This window comes from Myxine glutinosa, chromosome 1, assembly GCF_964187855.1.
Source record: "Myxine glutinosa chromosome 1, kmMyxGlut1.1, whole genome shotgun sequence".
NCBI lineage: Eukaryota > Metazoa > Chordata > Myxini > Myxiniformes > Myxinidae > Myxine > Myxine glutinosa.
In genome coordinates, this window is record NC_136261.1 from 154,266,274 (window position 1) to 154,290,432 (window position 24,159).

The 24,159-nt window shown below is 40.9% G+C and overlaps 1 protein-coding gene across 1 annotated transcript in view; it reads right to left on the bottom strand.

Annotated features, from left to right (window-relative positions):
- Nucleotides 1-24,159, bottom strand: part of WDR19 (WD repeat domain 19) — a 185,022-nt gene that overhangs the window by 131,383 nt on the left and 29,480 nt on the right. The window contains exons 2-4 of the mRNA XM_068120441.2: nucleotides 19,250-19,341; nucleotides 13,232-13,297; nucleotides 4,065-4,190 (exon numbers count right to left, since the gene is read on the bottom strand). Of these exons, the coding sequence (XP_067976542.2) occupies nucleotides 4,065-4,190; nucleotides 13,232-13,297; nucleotides 19,250-19,341 (284 nt within the window). The remainder of the gene's footprint in view (nucleotides 1-4,064; nucleotides 4,191-13,231; nucleotides 13,298-19,249; nucleotides 19,342-24,159) is intronic.

The following is a 24,159-nucleotide window of genomic DNA, read 5'->3' on the forward strand; positions in this document are numbered from 1 at the left end:
TCCTCATCCGTCCAGCCATCCACCTCCTGCAATTCCTGTCATCATCCCCGTGTAAGTCTGACTTGTCGTCTGTTTGTCCTTGTTGTCCCTGGGAATAAGTAAGACTGTATAGCACTGTGTCTTCCTCTTCTGTAAATTATTTTCGTTTCTTTCCTCCTCCTTGGTTTCTTTGACTTGTATATAATTAGTAATAAAATCCTGTTATTTCCTACCTTCGTCTTCTTCTTCATGCTCGTCCGGTCGTCTTTGTGATTTCCATCATTGAACACCTGTGGCACGATTTGGCCAACGCATAAGAATCGGGTTTTAGTACTGCTAATGGTTCGAACCGCGGGCTGCTAATCCGCTCGGCAAATAACATCTTGTCCGCGGTCTCGAACGAGGTTGCCCACCTGCCTCGTGGAGGGAGCGGGTCGGCTTCAGGAGCGGAGACGGCCAGTGAAAATAGAAGGGGGATTAACCCCACCTTCCCCCCCCCCCCCCCCCCCCCCCCGCTAAAGGGGAGTGCCGTGCTCCGTTTCCGTAACAATATATTTCTAGCCAACGAGTATTTCTGTGTTTCAGGGTGGGATAGACAGAGTGACAGACAGATGGCATTAGCTTATTATATATGTTAATAATGATGTCGAGTCTCCTCGGGCAATGATGACGTGTTTGCCATCATATTGTCTTTCTATGGCTGATACACATGGGTAAGTGTGTGATATAGAGGGGTTGGGGGGGGGGGGGGGGAGTTGGGAGGGCGGGAGCATCACCACTCCTCTCCGTCCCTCTGCTGGCCGTTGGGGAATTCACCCTCTTCAGCCCGTGCTATTGGAGTCGACTGGACTCTCATCCACCAGATGTGCGGGGCCATCTGCCATTTAAACCGCATGGCTGCGGACTGTTACCCTGGTAAGGGAGGCTGACAGGTACTACAACTTGCCCACAGGTGACCTGAGATTATGCGAGGCAGGGGCATCCATCTCCCTGAGGTATCAAAAGATACCCACACACCATTATATACATTTGGATTATAAATTGTGACAATTGTTCAACATAGGGGCAATACCCCTGGTGCTCACCTGGTAGAATAAACACTATACTGCACCGACTAAGGGCATTTTAAACTAATTTCAATGGTTGCTAGAAGACAGGGCAGCATGTAGAATCATACTAACATAATCATAAGACTTTAAACAAAGACAAAAATACCTATTTTAGGGGGCAAGCCCCCTCCCCAAACCCCATACACCTCCTAAGACCTCAATTTTTCTATTGCCTTGAACAAACATTGGTACATCATGGGTGATTAAGGTTGTGGTGAAGTTTCATCGAAATTGCGTGTGTCGTTTCTGAGAAGAAAGCAAATACCTATTTTGGAGGGCAACCCCCCATAGACCCCCAAAGGAACAGATTTTTTTAATGCCATGAACCAACTTTGGTACATCATGGGTGCTGAGGGTTGTGGTGAAGTTTCATCAAAATTGTGTGTGTAGTTTCTGAGAAGAAAGCAAATACCTATTTTGGGGGGGGTCAAACCTAGACCCACTTTGACCCCCCGTAGACCCCTGTAGACTTTGATTTTCTTAGTTACGTGACAAACTTCGGTATATCAGGGGTGATGAAGATTGTGGTCAAGTTTCATCGAAATAGTGTGTGTAGTTTCAGAGGAAAAAGCAAATTCCTATTTGTGGGACGGGGGGGGGGGGGGCGGGGTCAAACCTGGATCCACTTTGACCCAGGTGAACCCCCTTACACCCCGATTTTTTTTTAATGCCGTGAACAAACTTTAGTCACAACGCAACAAATATAATTTGTGCCAAATTTGGTCGCAATCCCATCAGCGGTTTCGGAGAAGATGTTCGGGACTAGATATATCTGGAGAGTAGCAAATCTAACACCGTTATTTAATAAATGATCCAGAGCGGAATTAGGGGAACTATAGACCTGTTAGTTTGACTTCAGTTGTAGGGAAAGTATTGGAGACATTAATTAGGGATAAGATTAGGAAACATTTAAATAAATGCAAACTAATTAAATGCAATCAGCATAGATCTACCAAAGGGAAGTCATGTTTAACAAATTTATTGGAGTTCTATGAAGAAGTTTCTGATTGGGTGGATGAGGGAACGGATGAGTGGTTGTGTATATCTGTGCTGATTGTGATGTTAGTGAGAGGGTCTCAAAGGGATAGTGTGTGATCAGTGTTGTATATTCTTCATGCAAAAAACACCTTCAACCCCTCCCCCGCTCCTCCCTCCCACTCCGTAAAAAAGAAAAAGAAAAATATATAAAATAAAATACTAAAATTGAACAAACACACAAAACATTTTTACCCATCTTTTCTTTTAACACTGGTGATGTCCCTGAGTCTGCCACACTTTTCTTATCCCAATTCCTGCCACCATTCCCCCAATGAAATTACGTCTCAGCTTAGACGGATTTATTGAATCTGGTGTTGGTGTAGTGCAGGCACGATGGGCTGAATGGTCTCCACCTGCGTCAAATTTCCTTTTGATTCCTTGTAACATGTAAGTAACATGTCGATGTCTCCTAATCTCATTTAACATTTCTCAACAAGAAGACAATGCATTTAAGAAATTGACTTTCATCATTCTCCACAGAATAATCTCTTACAAAGGCATTACAAGGATATACAGTGCATTCAGAAAGTATTCAGACCCCTTCACTTTTTTCACATTTTGTTATGTTGCAGCCTTATGCTGAAATTGTTTAAATTCTTTTTTTTTTCCCTCATCAATCTACACTCAATACCCCATAATGACAAAGAGAAAACAGGATTTTAGAAAGTTTTGCAAATTTATTAAAAAGAAAAAACTGAAATAGCACATTGACATAAGTATTCGCAGTGCCTGGTTTCCTCCAGACATGACGCTTAGAATTGAGGCCAAACAGTTCAATCTTCATTTCATCAGACCACAGAATCTTGTTTCTCACAGTCTGAGAGTTCTTTAGGTGCTTTTTTGCAAACTCCAAGTGGTCTTTCATGCGTCTTTCACTGAGGAGAGGCTTCCGTCTGGCCGCTCTGCCATAAATCCCAGATCGGTGGAGTGTTGCAGTGATGGTTGTCCTTCTGGAAGTTTCTCCCATCTCCACACAGGATCTCTGGAGCTCAGCCAGAGTGACCATCGGGTTCTTGGTCACCTCTCTTACCAAGGCCCTTCTCCCCCGATTGCACAGTTTGGCCGGGCGGCCAGCTCTAGGAAGAGTCCTGGTTGTTCCAAACTTCTTCCATTTAAGAATTATGGAGGCCCCTGTGCTCTTGGGAACCTTCAATGCAGCAGAATTTTTTTGTAGGCTTCCCCCAGATCTGTGCCTCGACACAATCCTGTCTCTGAGCTCTGCAGGCAGTTCCTTTGACCTCATGGCTTGGTTTTTGCTCTGATATGCATCGTCAGCTGTGAGACCTTATATAGACAGGTGTGTGCCTTTCCACATCACGTCCAATCAATTGAATTTACCACAGGTGGACTCCAATCAAGGTGTAGAAACATCTCAAATATGATCAAGAGAAATGGGAGGCACCTGAGCTAAATTTCAAGTGTCATAGTAAAGAGTCTGAATATTTATGTAAATGTGATATTTCAGTATTTTCTTTTTAATAAATTTGCAAAACTTTCTAAAATCCTGTTTTCTCTTTGTCATTATGGGGTATTGAGTGTAGATTGATGAGGGAAAAAAATGAATTTAAACCATTTCAGCATAAGGCTGGAACATAATAAAATGTGAAAAAAGTGAAGGGGTCTGAATACTTTTTGAATGCACTGTACAGAAGTAACATTGACACAGAAGGGGGCCATTTGGCATATTTAGACCTGGTATATCAACTTGATATTTATTCAATCTATCAGTTTACCTTTCTGCTTATCTAAAACATCCATGTGGGCTTGTTTGAAATAATGAGTATCCAAAGTTTTCTAAGCAATAAACTATTGATATGCATCATTGCATCTGGTGGAAATACAGAGAGAACACAAGTGCAAATGTTGCAAAAAAAGTGCAAAGTTTGCTGAGCCAGTCTATTTGTCATAAATACATTTCAATATGTTCCAAACACCCACTTCATGGTGCTGTCCAGCTGATTCAGCTTGTGCCAGTTCGCATTCCATAGGAATATAGTTGGTGATATGTCAGCGATTGTGGCAAGGGTGTCTCCATTTTCATTCCAATCCAGCCCAACACACTTCCTGTATGTGAACACGAAGACACAGTTCTGTTCCAAGCTTCGAGTGTGTGTATTCATTCAACATCACCATTAGTTAATATTTTGAGGAATGTGATATTCTCTCTGAAGTCGAACATGATTAGCTCCTCCAACAGCCCAGACTCGTTTTAAAAATAAATAAACAACAAATATGTCATGCATAGCATGATACTTGCGAAATCCCTAAAATAGGTTGTTGGCCTATGATGACCTTTAAAAAAATTGGTGGTTGAATTCAGTGACCTGGTATGCAAATCCTCTTAAATTATTTATCTTTCAAGTCAGAAAATTTCAAGTCAGATGAAAATTGAGGAATTTAGAAACTTGGCTTATGTTGACCTTTTGGCCTATGTTGACCTGAAAAATGGCTGGTGATTGAATTCAGTGACCATATATGCAAATCCTCTTAGAATTTCAAGTCAATCGGATGAAAATTGAGTATTTTAGAAATATGGCCTATGTTGACCTTTTAGTCCATGTTGACCTCAAATATACTTGGTGGTTGAATTTAATGACCAGACATGCAAGTCCTCTTCAAATTTCAAGTCAATCAGATGAAAATTGAGGATTTTAGAAATTTGGCCTATGTTGACCCTTTGGCCTGTGTTGACCTTTTGGCCTATGTTAACCTCAAAAATTATTGGTGGTTGAATTCAGTGACCTGGTATGCAAATCCTCTTAAAATTTCAAGTCAATTGGATAAAAATTGAGGATTTTAGAAATATGGTCTATGTTGACCTCAAAAAGAATTGGTGGTTGAATTCAATGACCATATATGCAAATCCTCTTCAAATTTCAAGTCAATTATATGAAAATTGAGGATTTTAGAAATTTGGCAAAGTTGGAGACCTTTGGCCTATTGACCCCAAAAACAATAGGCTTCTTGCTTATGACCAACTCTACCATTTGGTGAAGTTTCGTGAAGATCGGTTGAAAATTGTGACCTGTAGGCAGCGACTGACATACAGACAAACAGACAAACAGACAGAATAACGCACAAGACCAACCAATATACTTGAAAAATGTCAGATTTTCGCAAGTAATAAATTGCTGTACATGCCTTTCATTAAGTGCTTGCCCTTAAGCTTTTAAGCAAGCAACAAACTTTATTTGCACCTTAATGCATTAATTCCATCACTAGTTGCATCTTTTTTTTTCTTTTTTTTCTTTTTTTTTTTTTTTCTTTTTTTTGTATACAAGATCGAGGCTCGTGAAAGAGCGAACATTAATCACACAGAAAGACAAACCGACACATAAAACATATAACATCGGGAGCGGTAGACAAGATGGGGAGAGAGGGGGAAGGACACAAACACAACATTTGAGAGCAGGGACCGAGAGACATGGAGACATCGAGAGATCTGAGAGAGGGCGAGGGCTTTGGGGGGGGGGGGGGGGGCATGGGAAGGGGGCGGTGGGAGAGGTATAAAACATATGGACACTGCCAGGACTTCCAGGAAAGAAGTTGGAATTTCAAACAAGGTGGATCTGGGGTGAATTAGCGGGGGTAGAAAAGATCAAGGTTTTGGATGGGGGAAGATAAGAGATGGTGGTGAACAGCTGTTTTAAAGACCTGGAGGGAGGAGTGGGATTGAAGGGAGTGAGGGAGTTTGTTCCAGAGGCGGGAGAAAAGAGGAATGAAAGAGTGAAGGTGAGCAGAGAGCCGAGATTTCGGCAGTTTAACCATCAGAGGGTTGCTGGCAGATCTTGTGCGACCTGTAGGAATATTTGGGGGACAGAGCACAGAGAGAGCTGGGGGTGCAAGGCCGGAGAGGAGTCGGTAGAAGACAGAAAGACCACCTACCTGCCTGCGGTGCGTGAGTGAAAGGCCCTCAGAGATAGCTTCATCGCGGGAGATTCCAATAATTCTGAAAGCTTTGGTTTCAACAGCGTGAAGCCGAGCTAGGTGTGAAGCAGGAGCACCGGCCCATAGGGGAGAACAGTATTCCATTGAGCTGCGGATGAAAGCCTTGTATGTGGTGAGGAGCTCAGGTGTGCCGAGGAAGGACTTCGCACGACGGAGGATGCCCAGTCGGCGACTGGCTTTGGAGGCCAGCTTGGAAATGTGGTTTTCCCAAGAAAGATCATGGCAGATAGTGAGACCCAAAATCTTGAGCGACAGAACTTCTTGGAGAGGATTGTTGAGAAAGTGAATCTTAAGAGAAAGTGAAAACAGGAAGTTTGTGAAGGTACTTATTAAGTATAGTCCGGCAGATATGTGAAGAATTGTGGTAGAATTGTGCCTTTGATGATACAAGCATGAAACTTGGCACACAGTTAGGGCATACCCTTACAGTGAAATTTGGATGTAGGGGCATTCCAGATTTCTCCTTGGCCCAAAATGGCGGCCATTTTACAAAATGGCGGCTAAGAAGGACATATTTACCTATTATTTCAGACTTGTCATTTGTGCTGCTATTGAAACACAATGTAATGAGCATATTATAAATTGTCATGTACATGCTATGCAATACCTTCATACTGGGTTCAAAATTGGAATCTACGGTGGCCTATAAGGGGCAGAACAAATGGTTTACCATTGCAATAGACAGGACTGGTCTAGCGGTTTAATTATTTAACTTTGCATGACTATCTGATTTCTCCTGGGTGTAATTTTGGTTCAATACCTTTATATGAACAACTTTGATGTAGCTTTATGAACTTTCCTATCATAGACTAGGTGACTATAAGGAACAATGCAAGGCTAGTGAAAAGTTACGAAAGCTAATTACTATATTTATGATAATAATGTATGTATTTCTTTTTCAGATGATAACTCGACTGCACTGCACCTTCGCTCATTGACTGTAGTAGCTACCTAGATTTGGTTCCCAATTTGTATATTGATTGGATGGTGGTGGTGGATAATGCTTAATTGACAATGGCCAACAAAAATTTCAAGCTATTAGACCCCCAAAGCCCTAGTACATCTGGAACAAACATGCCTTATCTGACAGATTGGGAGAAGTGTGTGTTATGTCAGGAGGTCACCGATGAGGCCCTTGCCTGTCCAGCTGATTCCAAGCGAACCACAGGGTCCGGATACCAAACTCTTGCAGATTATCTCCTCACCTTCAGCCAGATGGGCTGCCTGCCAAAATCTCTAGAACTGTCCCGCCTGGACGATGGTGAAGGTATCCAGTCAACCTTCCAGAGCCACAAGGCTAAGTGGCATGATTCATGCAGACTGAAATACAACAAAACTGAACTGCATCGGGCACAAAAAAGAGAAACGTCTAGTGAAGAAACCGCAAGTGTCTCAAGAAAGTACACCCGTCACAGAGTACATGTAGACCACACACAGCCACAGCCTGAAAAGTGTTTCTTTTGTGACAAACCAGCGGGTACTAATTCTCTGCGAAAAGCTTCCACCTTCGACCTCGATAAACATGTCAGGACAGCTGCCCTGAAACTAGGAGATCAGGCACTTCTTGCTAAACTGAGTGCAGGTGACCTTATAGCACAAGATGCACAGTACCACGTGAAGTGTCTGGTGTCACTTTATAACAAAGCAAGGGCCACAAGCACAACACTGAATGAACAAGATGATATCAATCACGGTATAGCACTTGGAGAGCTAGTGTCTTACATCGATGATGCCCGCACAGATGCTCTTGTGACACCAGTGTTCAAGCTGGTAGACCTAGCAAGACTATACACCACCAGGCTGGAACAGCTTGGAACAGTCTTGACCAGGCGTGTCCACTCCACCAAACTCAAAGATCGAATCATGACATATTTTCCAGACCTAGAGGAGCACATGTCCGGTCGAGATATTCTGCTTGCTTTCAACCAGGATGTTGGCTCAGCCCTTCAGAAGGCATGTGATCACGACACTGACAGTGATTGAGTTTGTCTTGCTAGAGCCGCAAATATAGTTCGTAGAGACATGTTGAAAATGAACTCAACATTTAGTGGTTCATTTGAAGCCCACTGCCAAGAACATTCGGTACCTAATTCGCTTGTATCACTAGTTTCTATGATCTTGAATGGTCCTAACATCCAAGAGCAGTCAAGCCACTCGTCGGTATCAACACCTACTCTCACAATCTCACAACTCCTTATGTTCAACAGTTACTCACGCCGCAGAGAGAGTAGCAGTACTACCACGTCCACGAGGCACAGTCACAATCGGGAGACTCCCCTGCCTGTGTACCTGGGCACCCTTATCCACACAAAGACTCGAAAAAGAGACCTGGTTGATACTATGTTCAACCTGGGTCTCTCGATCTCCTATGACAGGGTGCTTAGCATCTCCACGGACTTGGGGAACAGAATCTGCCGTTTCTTCCAAAATGAGGGTACAGTTTGCCCCCCTGAGCTAAAAAGTGACCTCTTCACAACTGGGGCAGTGGATAACATTGATCATAACCCCAGTTCAACAAGTGCCAACGACTCCTTCCATGGCACTGGCATTTCACTTTTCCAGCACCCAAATAGCGATAGCCGTGGAGTTCAACGGGTAAACCCAGATGACACATCAACAACAGATGCACACCTGCCACAGTCATACACCATCGTACCTCCTGTTGTTCTGGGTAAATGTGACCCACCTGTACCCAAGCTAGCGGGTCCCAACAAAAGCAACTGCCAACTCATCCCTGAAGCAATGCAGATTGAGTACAGGTAACTGATTATTGTGTTTGAACTGTGGACAGTTATATGTGTACCTAAATAACCAAGACTTGTTAACTTGTGTGGACTTGTTTGTTCTTAATTGTGTTCATTATCTTGCATTTTGACAGGTGGCTGGAGCAGATGGAGAAGACAGTGCTATCTGACACACCACTTAAGGGAGACGAGACAGTATCATGGGCTGGATACCATGCCAGCAAGCAGTCTATTCCAGAAGAACCAGAGTGTAGTGTGGCCTTAACTTCATTGCTGCCTCTCTTCTATGACCAGGCAAAATCTGTGGCAATGATTCGTCACTCCATGGATGTCATCAAGAAAGCAATCGATATTCTGAATCCAGGTCAGATCCCTGTAATCACACTTGATCAGCCACTGTACACACTTGCCAAACAGATCCAATGGAGATGGCCAGAAACACACGGAGAAGATCACTTCGTCATGGTCTTTGGTGGACTCCATATTGAGATGGCAGCATGGAAAACCCTCGGTGACCTTCTGGATAGCAGTGGGTGGACAGGCGTTCTGATGCTTGCAGGGGTTGCTACAAGTGGTACTGCTGATTCCTTCCTGAAAGTGACCCATGTGACACGCACACGACGAGCACACCAAGTCACAGCCAGTACTCTCTATCTTCTCCTGAAGGAAGCCTACAGCCAGTACACCAGTGGACTAGATGAGGGACAGGATACGATACCACTAGATGACTGGTGCGGTGAACAAGCCAATGCAAGTCCACAGTTTCAGTTCTGGTTCCTAATTATGCAGCTAGAACTGGCAGTCCTGATCTATGTGAGATCCGTCCGTGAAGGAAACTTCCAACTGTACACTGATGCTCTGACCAAGCTTGTACCATGGTTCTTCGCCTTGGGACATACAAACTATGCCAGGTGGATCCCAGTTCACTTGCGCGACATGGTGACACTTGCAACAAAGCATCCAACTGTATACGCACAGTTTCTGGCAGGAAACTTCACCATGAAGAAGACTACACGTGCATTCTCTGCCATAGCCTTAGACCAGGCACACGAGCAAAATAATGCATTGGTGAAAGGTGATGGAGGGGCTGTAGGTCTTACGGAGAATGCTGCAGCTTTGCGCTGATGGATGGTGTCTGGTCCAGAGATGGCCAAACTGATCTATAAGTTCGAGGCCACAACAGAAAAAAGAATTAGGAAAACTGAACTAAAACACCATGAACAGACAAAGCACACGCAGGTAGCCTTTGCTCGAGATGTGAGAGCACTCACCCGTGTCATAGGAGAGATGGGGAACCCATTCTGTGACGACAGCAAAGATCTCTTGGTGCTAGACAGCAGAGACCTGGCAGACCCAGCAGTCATCAACACCCTTTACCAGATCGAGAAGCTGGGAAAAGAACAGTATGACACATATGTGAACGAGAGGCTTGTACATCAGACAAAGCCTATCACTGACCCAATAAAAAGAAACAATCTCCCTCTCTTCAGCCGACCCCCAGTCAGAGAGAAGTCAAGAACAGAGTTGAAGGTGGTATCTCTGAAGAATGACTGCGTTCTGTTCTCCAGGCTGTTTATTGCATCCCAGACACGGAATGGAGATCTTGATGAATTCTTTGCACATGAAAACCAAGCTTGTCCCCCTGCATTGTCACAAATGGGCAAAATCCGGCTTGGAACCAAGTCTGATCTGGTTGGGTGCTTAGAAGATCTGATCACCTCATGGGAAAATGATGATGTAAGCCCCCCTGTTGAAGTCATGATCCTGGATGGAGCAGCCATCGTGAACATGCTGGCACCTCGTAATGCGAAGACCTTCTCTGAGTATGCATCACTAGTATTCTTGCCATACATCACATCTCAGATACAAAATAAGAGCAGGGTTGATATTATCTGGGATGAATATTTCCCAGACAGTTTGAAAGCCGACACCAGGAAGACGAGGGGTAAAGGCACCAGGAGACGAGTTGAGCCATCTAGTTCCATCCCTCGAAACTGGCAGGCCTTCCTTCGCATAGACGAGAACAAGGTGGAGTTGTTTGACTTTCTAGCAACGAGGATAGCAAACATTGAGACTGACAAGCAAATCGTCACCACAAACCACAAAGAAGTTTTTTGTACACAGCCACGAGATGTTACTGGTCTTTCCCCGTGTAGTCACGAGGAGGCAGATACAAGGATACTACTCCATGTCCAAGATGCAGTCAGACAGGGCTATACCAAGGTGTCAATCCGCACAGTGGACACAGATGTTTTGATCCTTGCAGTGGCAGCAACTGGATATCTTGACATCGATGAACTCTGGGTTGCTTTTGGCACAGGGAAGAATTTCAGGCACTTGGCAGCTCACGAGATGGCTGTGGCACTGGGACCAAACAAGTGCCGAGGGTTGCCATTCTTCCACGCCTTCACTGGGTGTGACACCGTGTCCTGCTTCGGCGGAAGGGGGAAGAAAACAGCATGGGAAACATGGAAAGCCTATGATGAGGTCACCTCAGCTTTCTGCGCACTGGCTGCCACACCAACCATTTCAACTGCAAATGACAACATGGATCCACTGGAGCGTTTTGTTGTTCTGCTCTACGATCGAACAAGCAGCCAGGAACATGTTAACGATGCCCGCAAGCATCTCTTCACCCAGACTGGTAGATCAATAGAGGCTATCCCACCAACGCAAGAAGCCCTCAGACAACACATCAAGAGAGCTGCCTACCAAGCCGGCTTTTGTTGGGGCCAGATGATGATTTGCGCACCTGAGCTCCCATCGCCAAGTGAATGGGGTTGGAAACAGAGTAATAACGGCTGGGGGATATATTGGACAACCCTCACAGAGGCAACTGAGGCATGCCGACAATTGATTAGATGTGGATGCAAGAAGGGTTGCAGGAAACAGTGCAAGTGTGTTAAGGCCGCACTCCAGTGCTCAGCTCTGTGTCACTGTGCAGGGGAGTGCACACGATAGTATACAGGAGGAATAACACATCTGTTACATATACACAAACATGTGGAAGACTGTTTTGTAGACTGTTTTATAGTGAAAGTCACTTCCACAGCGTTAATGTGGCATTTTCACTTCATTTCCATTGTGTTTCTGGAGTTTGCTCAAAATAGCTCAAAAAGTAATTATTTTTGTAAAGAATAAGGACCAAATAAATGTTATGTGAGTTTGTTGACATTTAATTATGATCTTACAACCTGTTTACGTGAAAAAAACATCATAGGTGTGCTTGAGCAATAAGTAAATCTAGTTTTATAGACATCGGTACTGTGTATCTTATTATCCGTAAACGGCCATTTTTAAAATGGCCGCCATTTTGTCCCTAGGAAAAGATTTGAATGCCCCTATATCCAAAAATCTTCCTAGTAGTATGCTCTATCAGTGTTCAAAATTTCATGCTTGTATCACCAAAAGCACAATTTTTTCACATATCTGCTGGGCTAGTAAAGAAAAGCAATTTAAAAGGTATCTGCAATTCACTTTATTACTGAAATAAAGGCCATTATGTACAAATGTTAATCCAGTTAAAATAAATGATATTAATAAAACATGAAATGAAATACTATAATGGCACTCGGTAGAATTCATACCTCCACCAAGCTGAACAGTTTACGTTTTGTATTCCACTGATAGTTTGGATCTGGATCCGGACCTTCACCAGAATCTAATCTGCTTGTTCTTGTCACCTAACCAACTCATCCACCAAGTTTTATCACAAGTCATCCACAACTTTTTGAAATATCAATCATGTTATAGAGTGCATAGTTTTTGATCCTTCATCATTTAATGGTGAAGAATCACTTTAAAAATTATCGTATCCGTATCCAGATTCGGATCTTCACCAAAATCGATTTGTCCTTGTCCCACACACAACCAGTCCACCAAGTTTCGGCCGAATACGTGTGTAACTTTTTGAGATATCGTGCTATATATTGGTTTGAGCCCAACCACTCAATGGTGAAGAATCACTTTTTTAAATCCCCTGATCTGGATTTGAATCTTCACCAAACTTGAATCAATTCTTCTGAAATCAATTCTTCTGAAAACTTGAAATCAATCCTGTCCCAACCTGTCCTGTCCACCAAACCCAACCCAACCCAACCTGTCCACCAAAGTGTTGTCCAAATGCATCCACAACTTTTTGAGATATCCAGTTCACAAACAAACAGGGGTGAAAACATAACCTCCATCCACCTCCAGTGGCGGAGGTAAAAATAAACATAAACATGTTTTCAGATAAACAAGTCAACATGAAAGCACTGAACATCCAGCTCGGTTGTAGATAGTATTATGCTACTCAGGTTGGCATACAAGCCAAAAGCTAGCTTGCATGATCAAAGGTGCTTCAACATCCCTTGCCTGAAGGCATTTGCTGCACGGATGTGAATGTACAAATAAAGGGGATACTGATCTTACCCTGGAATACTGATCAGCTCAATCCGATGGCCATGTCTGTCAAATATTTTCACAGAGTTGTCAGAACTGCAGGTACACAATGGGTGGGACGAGAGGAATGAGAACTAATAATGCTACATAGAATCAGTGGTCTATAGTCAACATTATGAAGCAACATCCAGTGGCGGAGGTAAAAATAAACATAAACATGTTTTCAGATAAACAAGTCAACATGAAAGCACTGAACATCCAGCTCGGTTGTAGATAGTATTATGCTACTCAGGTTGTCATACAAGCCAAAAGCTAGCTTGCATGATCAAAGGTGCTCCTCGGCACACCTGAGCTCCTCACCACATACAAGGCTTTCATCCGCAGCTCAATGGAATACTGTTCTCCCCTATGGGCCGGTGCTCCTGCCTCACACCTAGCTCGGCTTCACGCTGTTGAAACCAAAGCTTTCAGAATCATTGGAATCTCCCGCGATGAAGCTATCTCTGAGGGCCTTTCACTCACTCACCGCAGGCAGGTAGGTGGTCTTTCTGTCTTCTACCGACTCCTCTCCGGCCTTGCACTCCCAGCTCTCTCTGTGCTCTGTCCCCCAAATATTCCTACAGGTCGCACAAGATCTGCCAGCAACCCTCTGATGGTTAAACTGCCGAAATCTCGGCTCTCTGCTCACCTTCACTCTTTCATTCCTCTTTTTCCCGCCTCTGGAACAAACTCCCTCACTCCCTTCAATCCCACTCCTCCCTCCAGGTCTTTAAAACAGCTGTTCACCACCATCTCTTATCTTCCCCCATCCAAAACCTTGATCTTTTCTACCCCCGCTAATTCACCCCAGATCCACCTTGTTTGAAATTCCAACTTCTTTCCTGGAAGTCCTGGCAGTGTCCATATGTTTTATACCTCTCCCACCGCCCCCTTCCCTTGCCCCCCCCCCCCCCAAAGCCCTCGCCCTCTCTCAGATCTCTCGATGTCTCCATGTCTCTCGGTCCCTGCTCTCAAATGTTGTGTTTGTGTCCTTCCCCCTCTCTCCCCATCTTGTCTACCGCTCCCGATGTTATATGTTTTATGTGTCGGTTTGTCTTTCTGTGTGATTAATGTTCGCTCTTTCACGAGCCTCGATCTTGTATACAAAAAAAAAATAAAAAAATAAAAAAAAATAACATTACATCTTAGTAAGGGCAGCTGCAATGACGAATGTCCATTCGATAAAGTTCTAAGAAAAATGAGTTCTGCCATTGCTATGTGATATTCGCATTGTATGCACAAAGACAAAAACTGAACCAAAATATGTTATCATCTAATATATATAAAGCTCAATTCGTTCTCACAGGCAGGGTAATTTATCAATGTGCGTGCCATCCCTCGGAAGGGCATTGTACGTGCGTCCTATGTGCCAGCATTCGTTGGTGGACGTTAAAGATCCCACGGTGTCCTTCGCGAAGAGCAGGCGAGCTATCGCCAGCACCATTAACAAATTCCAATGTCCTGCTCTAACTAGTCGAACGTCAGGCCTGGCCAGCCGGATAGTGATGACTCGGGCCAAATTTCCTCCGACCGAACCCACAATAAAGGTGGGAGAATGGTGGCCATTAAAGAAGAAGAAGAAGAGCAAGAAGAAGAAGAAGAGGGAGAAGTAGATATAAAGCTCAATTCATGCTTGTTTGTTCATATATATCAGCTTCAAAAAATAAAACGTAGGGGAAATACCCCTGGCGCTCACCTGGTACATTAAACAGTATCTGGTACTACAATGACTAATGGTATTTTAAACCAATTTCAATGCTTTCTAGAAGACAGGGCAGCATGTAGAATCATACCAACATAATCATAAGACTTTAAACAAACAAACAAAAAAATGCCGATTTTGGGGGGCAACCCCCCCCCCCCCCCTTCCCCATCCTGTATACCTCCTCAGACCCAAATTTTTCTAATGGCTTGAACAAACATTGGTACATCACAAGTGATTAAGGTTGTGATGAAGTTTCATTGAAATTGTGTATGTAGTTTCAGAGAAAAGAGCAAATACCTATTTTGGGGCCCCCAGTAGACCCCTCATGGCCCAATTTTTTTTTAATGCTGTGAACAAACTTTAGTACAACACGGGTGATTAAGGTCCTTAGACATTAGATTAAGGTGTGTCAAGTTTCATCAGAATTGCGTGTGTAGCTTCAGAAAAGAAAGCAAATATCTACTGTATTTTGGGGGGTCAAACCTGGACCCACTTTGACCCCCATAAACCCCCATAGACTTCGATTTTCTTCGTGCCGTGAACAAACGTCGGTACATCATGGGTGATGAAGGTTATGGTCAAGTTCCATCGAAATAGTGTGTGTAGTTTCAGAGAAAAAAGCAAATTCCTATTTTTGGGGGGTGTCAAACCTGGATCCACTTTGACCCCTGGTAGACCCCCTTAGACCCAGATTTTTTTTTAATGCTGTGAACAAACTTTAGTCACAACACAACAAGTATCATTTATGCCAAATTTGGTCGCAATCCCATCAGCGGTTTCGGAGAAGAAGTATCAAGTGTTTACGGATGGACGGACGGACTGACTTAATGACTTACAGACTGACGGACGGACGACGCGCCATCGCATAAGCTCCCCTGAACTTCGTTCCAGGTGAGCTAAAAAACTATGGAACCAAATCCAACCATATTTTGCATGTTACCTACGGGTACCCCAAGTTTGGTTTATGGCAAAGTAGCAAATTTGAGGAAGGGGGTTCAGGGATGAGGGAAGATCCCAATTATCTCGATGTAAATGTGTATCCTATAGCGCCACCCGGTGGTATCTGGTATTACAAATCATCTTCAAATATTCAAAATGTTTCATTTCACTCGTTTTAAATGGAGGTTCAAACCAAAGCATCCAACACTGACCTTCACAGCAAAGTGGAAGTGATTTTTGCTCACACCACAAATAAGCAGCAAGGATGGTTGATGAAGGTGATGTTGGCTGACTTCCAAGCACATGGAAGATGACCTCAAGCAAATTATAGAGTGGCTAAAGCAGATTGTTTGTGAAGTAGAAAATGTTGTATTTTGATTAAATTCGTCAGCAAAGAAACAGGCAAAAATTCAAGCTTGAAGTATATATAATTTGAGATGTGTCTGTGTCTGTGTTTGTTTGCGTGTGTGACTTTGATGCACTCCTGAATCGCTGGACGGAATGAGGTGAAACCAGGTGGTTGTACTCGAAGTGTACCTGGGAGGGTTTTAGGTGGTAAAAATAATTCATAGTCCCAGGTGTTCAGGGTGCCGGAGGACCACAGTCAATGTAAATGTGTATTGTATAGCACCACCTGGTGGGTATTACAAGTCATCCATCTGTAAGGACGGGTTCTTTACTAATTCTTTATAAACAAGCAATACACATAGAGGTATTCAGAAAGACGTTTTTAAAATAGATAAATAGGTCTAATGGAAGAGAAATATTGCAAAGGGCAGAGAGGCGTCACATTAACAACTCGATAGGAAGAACTGCCATTGAATATGTACTGCAGATAAAAGAGCCTGTAACGGGAGAGTTGGGTAGGGAGAGTCTTGTCTGGGTTGTATGGTCAAATTTCAGGTACTGGACCAAATCCTAACCTTAGAGGAATTTAGCTGCTGACAACCTGTCTTCAGGATAAGGAGCTGATCGACACAAGGTACAATCATCTGCAAAATGGTAGAGATTGAGAAGTCCTTTAAGTATACAAGAAACATCGCTGCTGTACCCAACACAATTCTTTGGGTGTGTGCCACCCTCCTTTGTGAAGACAGAGGGGATAGTTTAATCACCTAGAAGTGAAGGAAATCGTCCAGCTAGTAATGTAAGTGTGTGTGTGTGTGTGTGTGTGTGTGTGTGCGTGTGTGTGCGTGTGTGTGTGTGTGTGTGTGTGTGTGTGTGTGTGTGTGTGTGTGTGTGTGTGTGTGTGTGAATAAAAGAGAGAGATAGAATTTTGAGGAACAGAAATGAAAAAACGAGATGTGTGTGTGTGTGTGTGTGTGTGTGTGTGCGTATGTGTGTGTGTTTTTCTGGCCTCGGCTCTACGGGTTAATCCCCAATGGCATGCTGATGTAGGATCTTTACCATTCACGAACAAATGCTGGCAGATGAGACAATGGCTTAACATGAAATCTGATGAACAGCACTCTCATTGATGAAATTCGCTGCCTGCAAAGCAACTGGGGTGACAGTTTTATAGTCAGGTCAGGAATAAAAACCAGACTCGACAGCTCAAAGGATAATACAATACCTTTAAACTATTCTGTCATCCCTGGAGACAGCCTTGAATGTCATATGCCGAATTCAGGTATCAATCGACTCTTCAGTAGTCACAATCTTAAACCACATCAACAGCAATGTTGAGGAATATTTCAAGAGTAAACTGATTTGTGCCATCAAAACTAGAGTGAAGTCGATGGCGAGCCATCACAAATCCCCATGCTTCCCACGTAAAGGAAAGTTGACCGGAGTCGCCTGGTGCTGTTCCAATCCTGTATATTAAAGAAATTAAAAAAAATTCTATTTTCATGTGGGGGCCTAAAACACTTCCCTACACCCACTAAGGAATGGGGTCAGAGACCATTAAATATTACCTTTGACATAGGTCTGCCACTGGTAATCCCTCCCAAAACCAAGCACGATAAAGCGATAAAAAAAATCCAACCTTTTTTTAATTTAAAAATCTTTTTTTTTTGCCTACTGATGAACTGATGATCAGCACTTTTTGCCTACTGATGATCAGCACTCACTGATGAACCTCTGAAAGTTTGAAATCCGTTGGGCGATTTCTGAGAAAAATGGCAACACACACGGACAGGCAAACATCTCTCTTATAGTATAGAATAAAGCAGAATAATCACGTTTTCCTAATGAATTTACACCTCAAGGCCAGTAGAAATAGTCCATTGGCCAGAGAAGATATCGGTACACCTGAGGTGGCAAAACCTTCTGGGTGTCAATTTGTTTGTAGCGTCCATAAGAGTACATTAAAGCATGATAACCATTCCCACTGAGCAGCTTAACCAATTTTAATGATACCTCGTATTTTTGGCACTTACACGATATGTTGCTTTTCAAATTTGGTAGCATAGTCTTAGGTATTGACTTGTTCCTGTTTGAAATTAGCCACATAAGTGACATTAATGTCTTTTAGATATGAATGTTCTATTTAAACTTGGTGCCAGAACAACTGGAGAGAACACACACAGGCCTGTGTTCTGTGAGAACCAATCTTTTCCGGCAAGTAACGAACAGATCAACATACTTGCCGGAATCTTTTCCGGCAAGTAACAAACAGACAGACAGACAGACAAACGAACAGATCAACATACTTGCCGGAATCTTTTCCGGCAAGTAACAAACCAACAGATCAACATACTTGCCGGAATCTTTTCCGGCAAGTAAACCAACCGATCAACATACTTGCCAGAATCTTTTCCGGCAAGTAAACCAACCGATCAACATACTTGCCGGAATCTTTTCCGGCAAGTAACAAACAGACAGACAAACAGACAAACCAACCGATCAACATACTTGCCGGAATCTTTTCCGGCAAGTAACAAACAGACAGACAAACAGACAAACCAACCGATCAACATACTTGCCGGAATCTTTTCCGCAAGTAACAAACCAACCAACATACTTGCCGGAATCTATTCAAGTAACAAACAAACAGACAGGGTTTAAAACATAACCTCCATCCACCTTCGGTGGCAGAGGTAAATGAACAACAGAAAGTAAAGAAAAATCCAGGTAAAAAGATAACTGCATCATTTACAACCATCACATATCTATATATTTAGCATCCATAAGTAGAATAGCCACTCAAGTGGAAGTCAGAGTACAAATGTGAGAAACCTCAACCAAAGTTAATCAAAAGTTCAGGAAGAGATCTCCACTGTGCTGACTGAAGAGGGAAGATGAAGAGTCACTATTATGATGAATAGGACAAAACAAAAGGTGAGAAATGCATTGAAAAATACACTGATAAAAGGAATGACAATAACTTGTTATTAAATTTATAATTCATTGAACAGCCATACCATGCCACTGCCAAAAGGTTTCCAAGCGTCTTTTGCCAGTTGTAAATTGTTGGGCCTTTGCCCAGCACCTCTTTTTCCAGCAAGAACAGTGTCTGCAAAGAGATCAAATGAAATGAAATTATTCGATTTATGAAATTGAAATAATGATAAGGAAAAATTATATATAATAGTGGAAAAGGAGGATTAGATAGTTTGCTGGAGGGGGGAAGGGCTAAAAGGTGGGGTAGAAGGAGGAGGAGGAGGGGGAGGAGGGAAAATAAGGGGAAGTAGTAAGAAGTAAGAATGCTCTCTGCATACAGATACATAGAATCAAGAACATCATTAGTAGTGTATATATCTTGCTTCTGGGACACTCTCATTTTTCCCATTGACTTACATGTTAATTTTTCCCCTCCCTCATTGCCCCTAAACACCTCTATTTCTCTCACCCTGTTCTTTACGAACCTTCTAACCTTTTGACATGTTATCCTTATTCATTAGACCACTTAAACAATGGTCCTTCTGTGTGAACCTGTGATCCTTCTGACCTTATGGACCTTTTAACCTTTTACTCTTAATATCATCTGGTGAATCATCTTTGGCCCACTCAAACAACGACCCTACAAATATTTGTTTATGCGTGGGAAATAATTTAATTCTCTTGCCACTCTCTTCACCATCTAATATATTAACAAAAAATATGTTTGAGTTTGGTTCTTTATTAAGATATTTTAACTGAGCTAAGATAAAATGGTAAACCTCCCTCAATGTTCTTGTTTGAGCGCCTCCAGTGCCACATACCATTTTTAAATTAAAGTATATATTTTCCTGACAACCATCAAAGTTTTCCGTCCACTCAAAAATATTTCCATCTTTTTTACCCAATTCACCGGTATTTAAATTAATTCTCTTATTTGTTTTGTAAATTGTTTTACCAGTTGTCTTTTCAATTATACCTATTTGATATTTTTCACATTCGTTATGTTTACCATTTATATACCAAGGTTGATTACACCTCCACTCTTTAGTCTGGTTGGTACTTGGTTCTATCATTTATATAATAGTAAAAAAGGCGGCGGTAGCCCGTTAAAATCCCTAACCCCCCTTTTTAACTTATCACTTATATACTTATATAACCATAAGGGAGACTATCAATTCCATTTTCTAAAATAAACCTCTTATCATCAAAAGCCCCCAATGCTTTCTTATTCATCTCTTCTGAATATAATTTATGTTTATAACTTCTTATTCCATTAATCTTTCTAAACTCTTCTTTCTTTGTTGTTAAACAGTTATAATAATCCTTAAAGTTTATTGTTTCTTTAATAACATTTTTCTTTACACCTTTTAACTTCTTATCAGTCTTTTCGACGTTATTCACAATGTATTTATAAGCATAAGCCTTAGACCTCAATCCCACAAATTCACTCATGACATTTCCCCCTAATTCATCCTTAAACTTTCCAATCACCTTTTTATTTTTAGAAGAGAACAACTCACTCTCTGGACTGTAATTACTAGTGTCATAGATATTAATGTCCTTTTTCATGTCTGAATAAACATCATCAGTATTAATTTGCAAAATAAAACTATCTGTATCCATATAAAGTAGATGAACATCATTTTGATATTTCTTCCTCAAGTTATTATAAAAGTAATCATACATTAATGACTTTGATAAATCAAGAATTGATGTTCCAATATAAATAGGTTTGTTCATTTCAATACTCTCTTTAATCAAATGGATCGCACAAAAGTTCTCAGTAAAGACCTCAGCTCTAGTAAAACTCGGTCTATTAATTAATTTTGATGCTTGTTTCCAAGATGTTGATAGTCTGATATTTTGTCTTTTTCTCACATTTTCCATGGTCTTACCAAAGACCGCATTATTCATCAATTTATAAAAGTCTTTCTCAAAATCTGTTTTTGACTCTGTTCTTCTTTGTGTATTAAAATCAATGTACCCCTTTAACCAATGACTTTGATTGAACTTTAGAACCCTATGGATCTTCTCTATTCTTAGACCTTTTGATAAATATTGTCGCAAATTTCTTTGGTGTAGAACATAATTTTTCTTGTTATATAATGTAGTAAGTAATTTTTCTGTTGATTCACCTATATTAAATGATTGTTGATAATCACTTAACCACTCCTTCTTTGGACTTTCCTTTTCACAAGCAAATGGGAGATCTTTGTGTAGGTTATGAAGTTCCTCTGGATATTTCAAATCGACCTCAAAATAATAACCAACCTTTGAATCATCCAATTCTTTTTGTGTAGAGATACATACATCTTGTAAAACCTTTTTGTAATCTTTTTCCTTTACCCATCTAAGTTTTCCATAAGGAAGAGCCTGAGACATTGCCCAGCCATACAGGTTGTTCGCATCATAATACATCAAGTAGGAGCTCTCTACCGATGGATCATAATTTGGAATGTACTTGTTATTTGCTTTAGCATATCTCTTTGAACAGACTTGTGAAATTCCTCCTCTCTTTGCCTTTTCAATCATCAAAAGCATATCAACATCGGTTATCAAATCCAAAGCTTGTTTTGTCATTTTTAACATCGCGCTCCAAGCCAATCCAGGAGCAGTGTAATAGTGAGCAGGATCCAATCCATATCCAGAATGACAGATTGTTCTGAAAGCCTCAAACACATCAGCCAACAAAAGCACATCCGTTTTGAGGTACAAATCGTGATACTCACCAAGATTCTTAATGTTATATTTTTTCCAAACATTTTGTGCGTGTACATAATCTTTATCAGATATATGACTATTATTTAATTTGTTATAGAAATTTTCTTTTAAAGGAAGTTGTGTTTCATTGAATCTCTCAAATGAGTCCATATAGTCATAGGGGTAAATTCCCTTTTGTGTTAGAAAATCTTTATCTAAAAAATACTCTGAAAGACATGGAAACTCTTTTAGATTTTGAACCAAGTTAGCCAATGGACTTGCCATGAATTTAAATGTATCAAGAAATCTGATATGAGTAATAGGAGATGTGTGAATTGTTTTTGTGAATGAAATGTATTTCTGATCCGTGTTTGGAATTGCTGAGATACTTCCAGAAGTCTTTGAGAGTTCCTTGATAAATAGATGTGTATCATAATGAGCGTTGTTATGAAGAAAGACAGGAATGAAAGAGGGGAGTTGATAATTAATATTACAACTTTGATGAGCCGGACCTCTATATTTACCAGTGAGATGACAATGGTCTCTAACCTTTAGACCTTTACCAATTTTCTCCTCACAAATATGACAGACATTGTTTTTTATAAATTCCCTTTTTTCTTTACTTGTTAAGGACATTGGTTTATTGGTTTCTCTCATTATCTTGGTTAATCGAACACAGTCTTTTTCTAGTCGTTTCACAAACTCCTCTGGGGTATTTGAGCCTCTATACATCTCTAACTTGTTATATTTATCACCAACGGATGATTTGATATAATAACAAAAACCACAAGGAGTATGTTTTTGATATTTATTTGTGTATGATTCTTTTGGATCTGGAGAAGCAGTATCAATTTTTTCTAAAATACTTTCAAAATCAGCATATATAACAAATGGATGTTTTATTGTTTTCTTTTCATCTTTGAATGTGATCTTTGAGCCTTTTTTAGGCATGTTGATTACCATTGATTTATGTTCACCACAATAATTTGAATGTTTATCTAATCTTTCTTGTGTATGGAAGAAGTTAAGACAACGCATACAAATATATATTTTATTTGTTCTTTTACATACTTGTGGTTTTATTAATTTTGTAATATCTTTGATGTATGTATAATGTGAATTTTCCTCTGAATTAAAATATAGAAGATTAATATGAGTTTGTTTACAATTGTCAGAAAGCTTTAAAACCTGAATGTTGTTTGTTTCTGTTAGACCATAAACATTAACTGATAAATTATTCATCTTTTCAAATTTAGGAATATCATTTAAAGTCATCGGAAACTTTAGATCTTTCGTATTTAATGTATTCTCATATTTTTTATAATGAGATACTCTTTCATCATGAAAATGTGGAGGATGTAAGTGTGCTAAAATAGACCAGAGAAAACATTTATTGTCTTTATTTTTGATATTGATAACTGCTTTTCTATTTTTGATAACACTGGGTAAATCAATGTAAGAAGAAGCTTTTAGAGGATCTGATTTAAGAATATGAATGTCTATGTAAATAATTTTTCCTATATTGAATCCACTTCCTACGATTGAATTATCCACATCTTGCTCTTGTTTAATAAGTTCATCATAGACTCCTGATGTTTTAAAATCTTAATATGAAGATATAAAGTGTGGCTCAGTTCTCATGTATGGTGTATCTATAACTCCTTTATCCTTTGTCATTTCTAATTTTACCCCCATATAAAATTTAAGTGGTTTCATTTCTTTTAGTGTTTTTTCAATCAATGTTTGAACAGCAGGTTTGACTATTTCTACAGCATCAACTATAGACTTTGGTTCGGGAGGTTTGAAGTTAAAGATTCGAATCCTGATATGTCTTTTGAAAGCACCATCAGTATTTTTAATAGTAAACAATTTTGACAAGTGTTTGTTAGTTTTAAGATGGGCTTTAAACCCCTTCTTGAGGATGGTTGTTTTACAGACCTTACAATGTTTTGTTTTAGGTGGAAGAGGGGAAAGTTTGTTAAGAATGTTGTATGTATGTTTTGCGGTGAGAATATGTTGTTTATAATATTTTACTTCCTTCTCGCAAGTATCACAATAAACCATATTTATAGCGTGAGAAAACGTGGTGTTTTATATATATCACTGTGCTTAAAATAAAACACTTTTGAGCTTTACAGCTCCGTTTTATATATATCGCTGTGCTTAAACTAAAACACTTTTTCACTCAGAATCATCTAAGTCATAACTATCACATGAATACTCAGAATCATACTCAGAGTCATCAATAAAG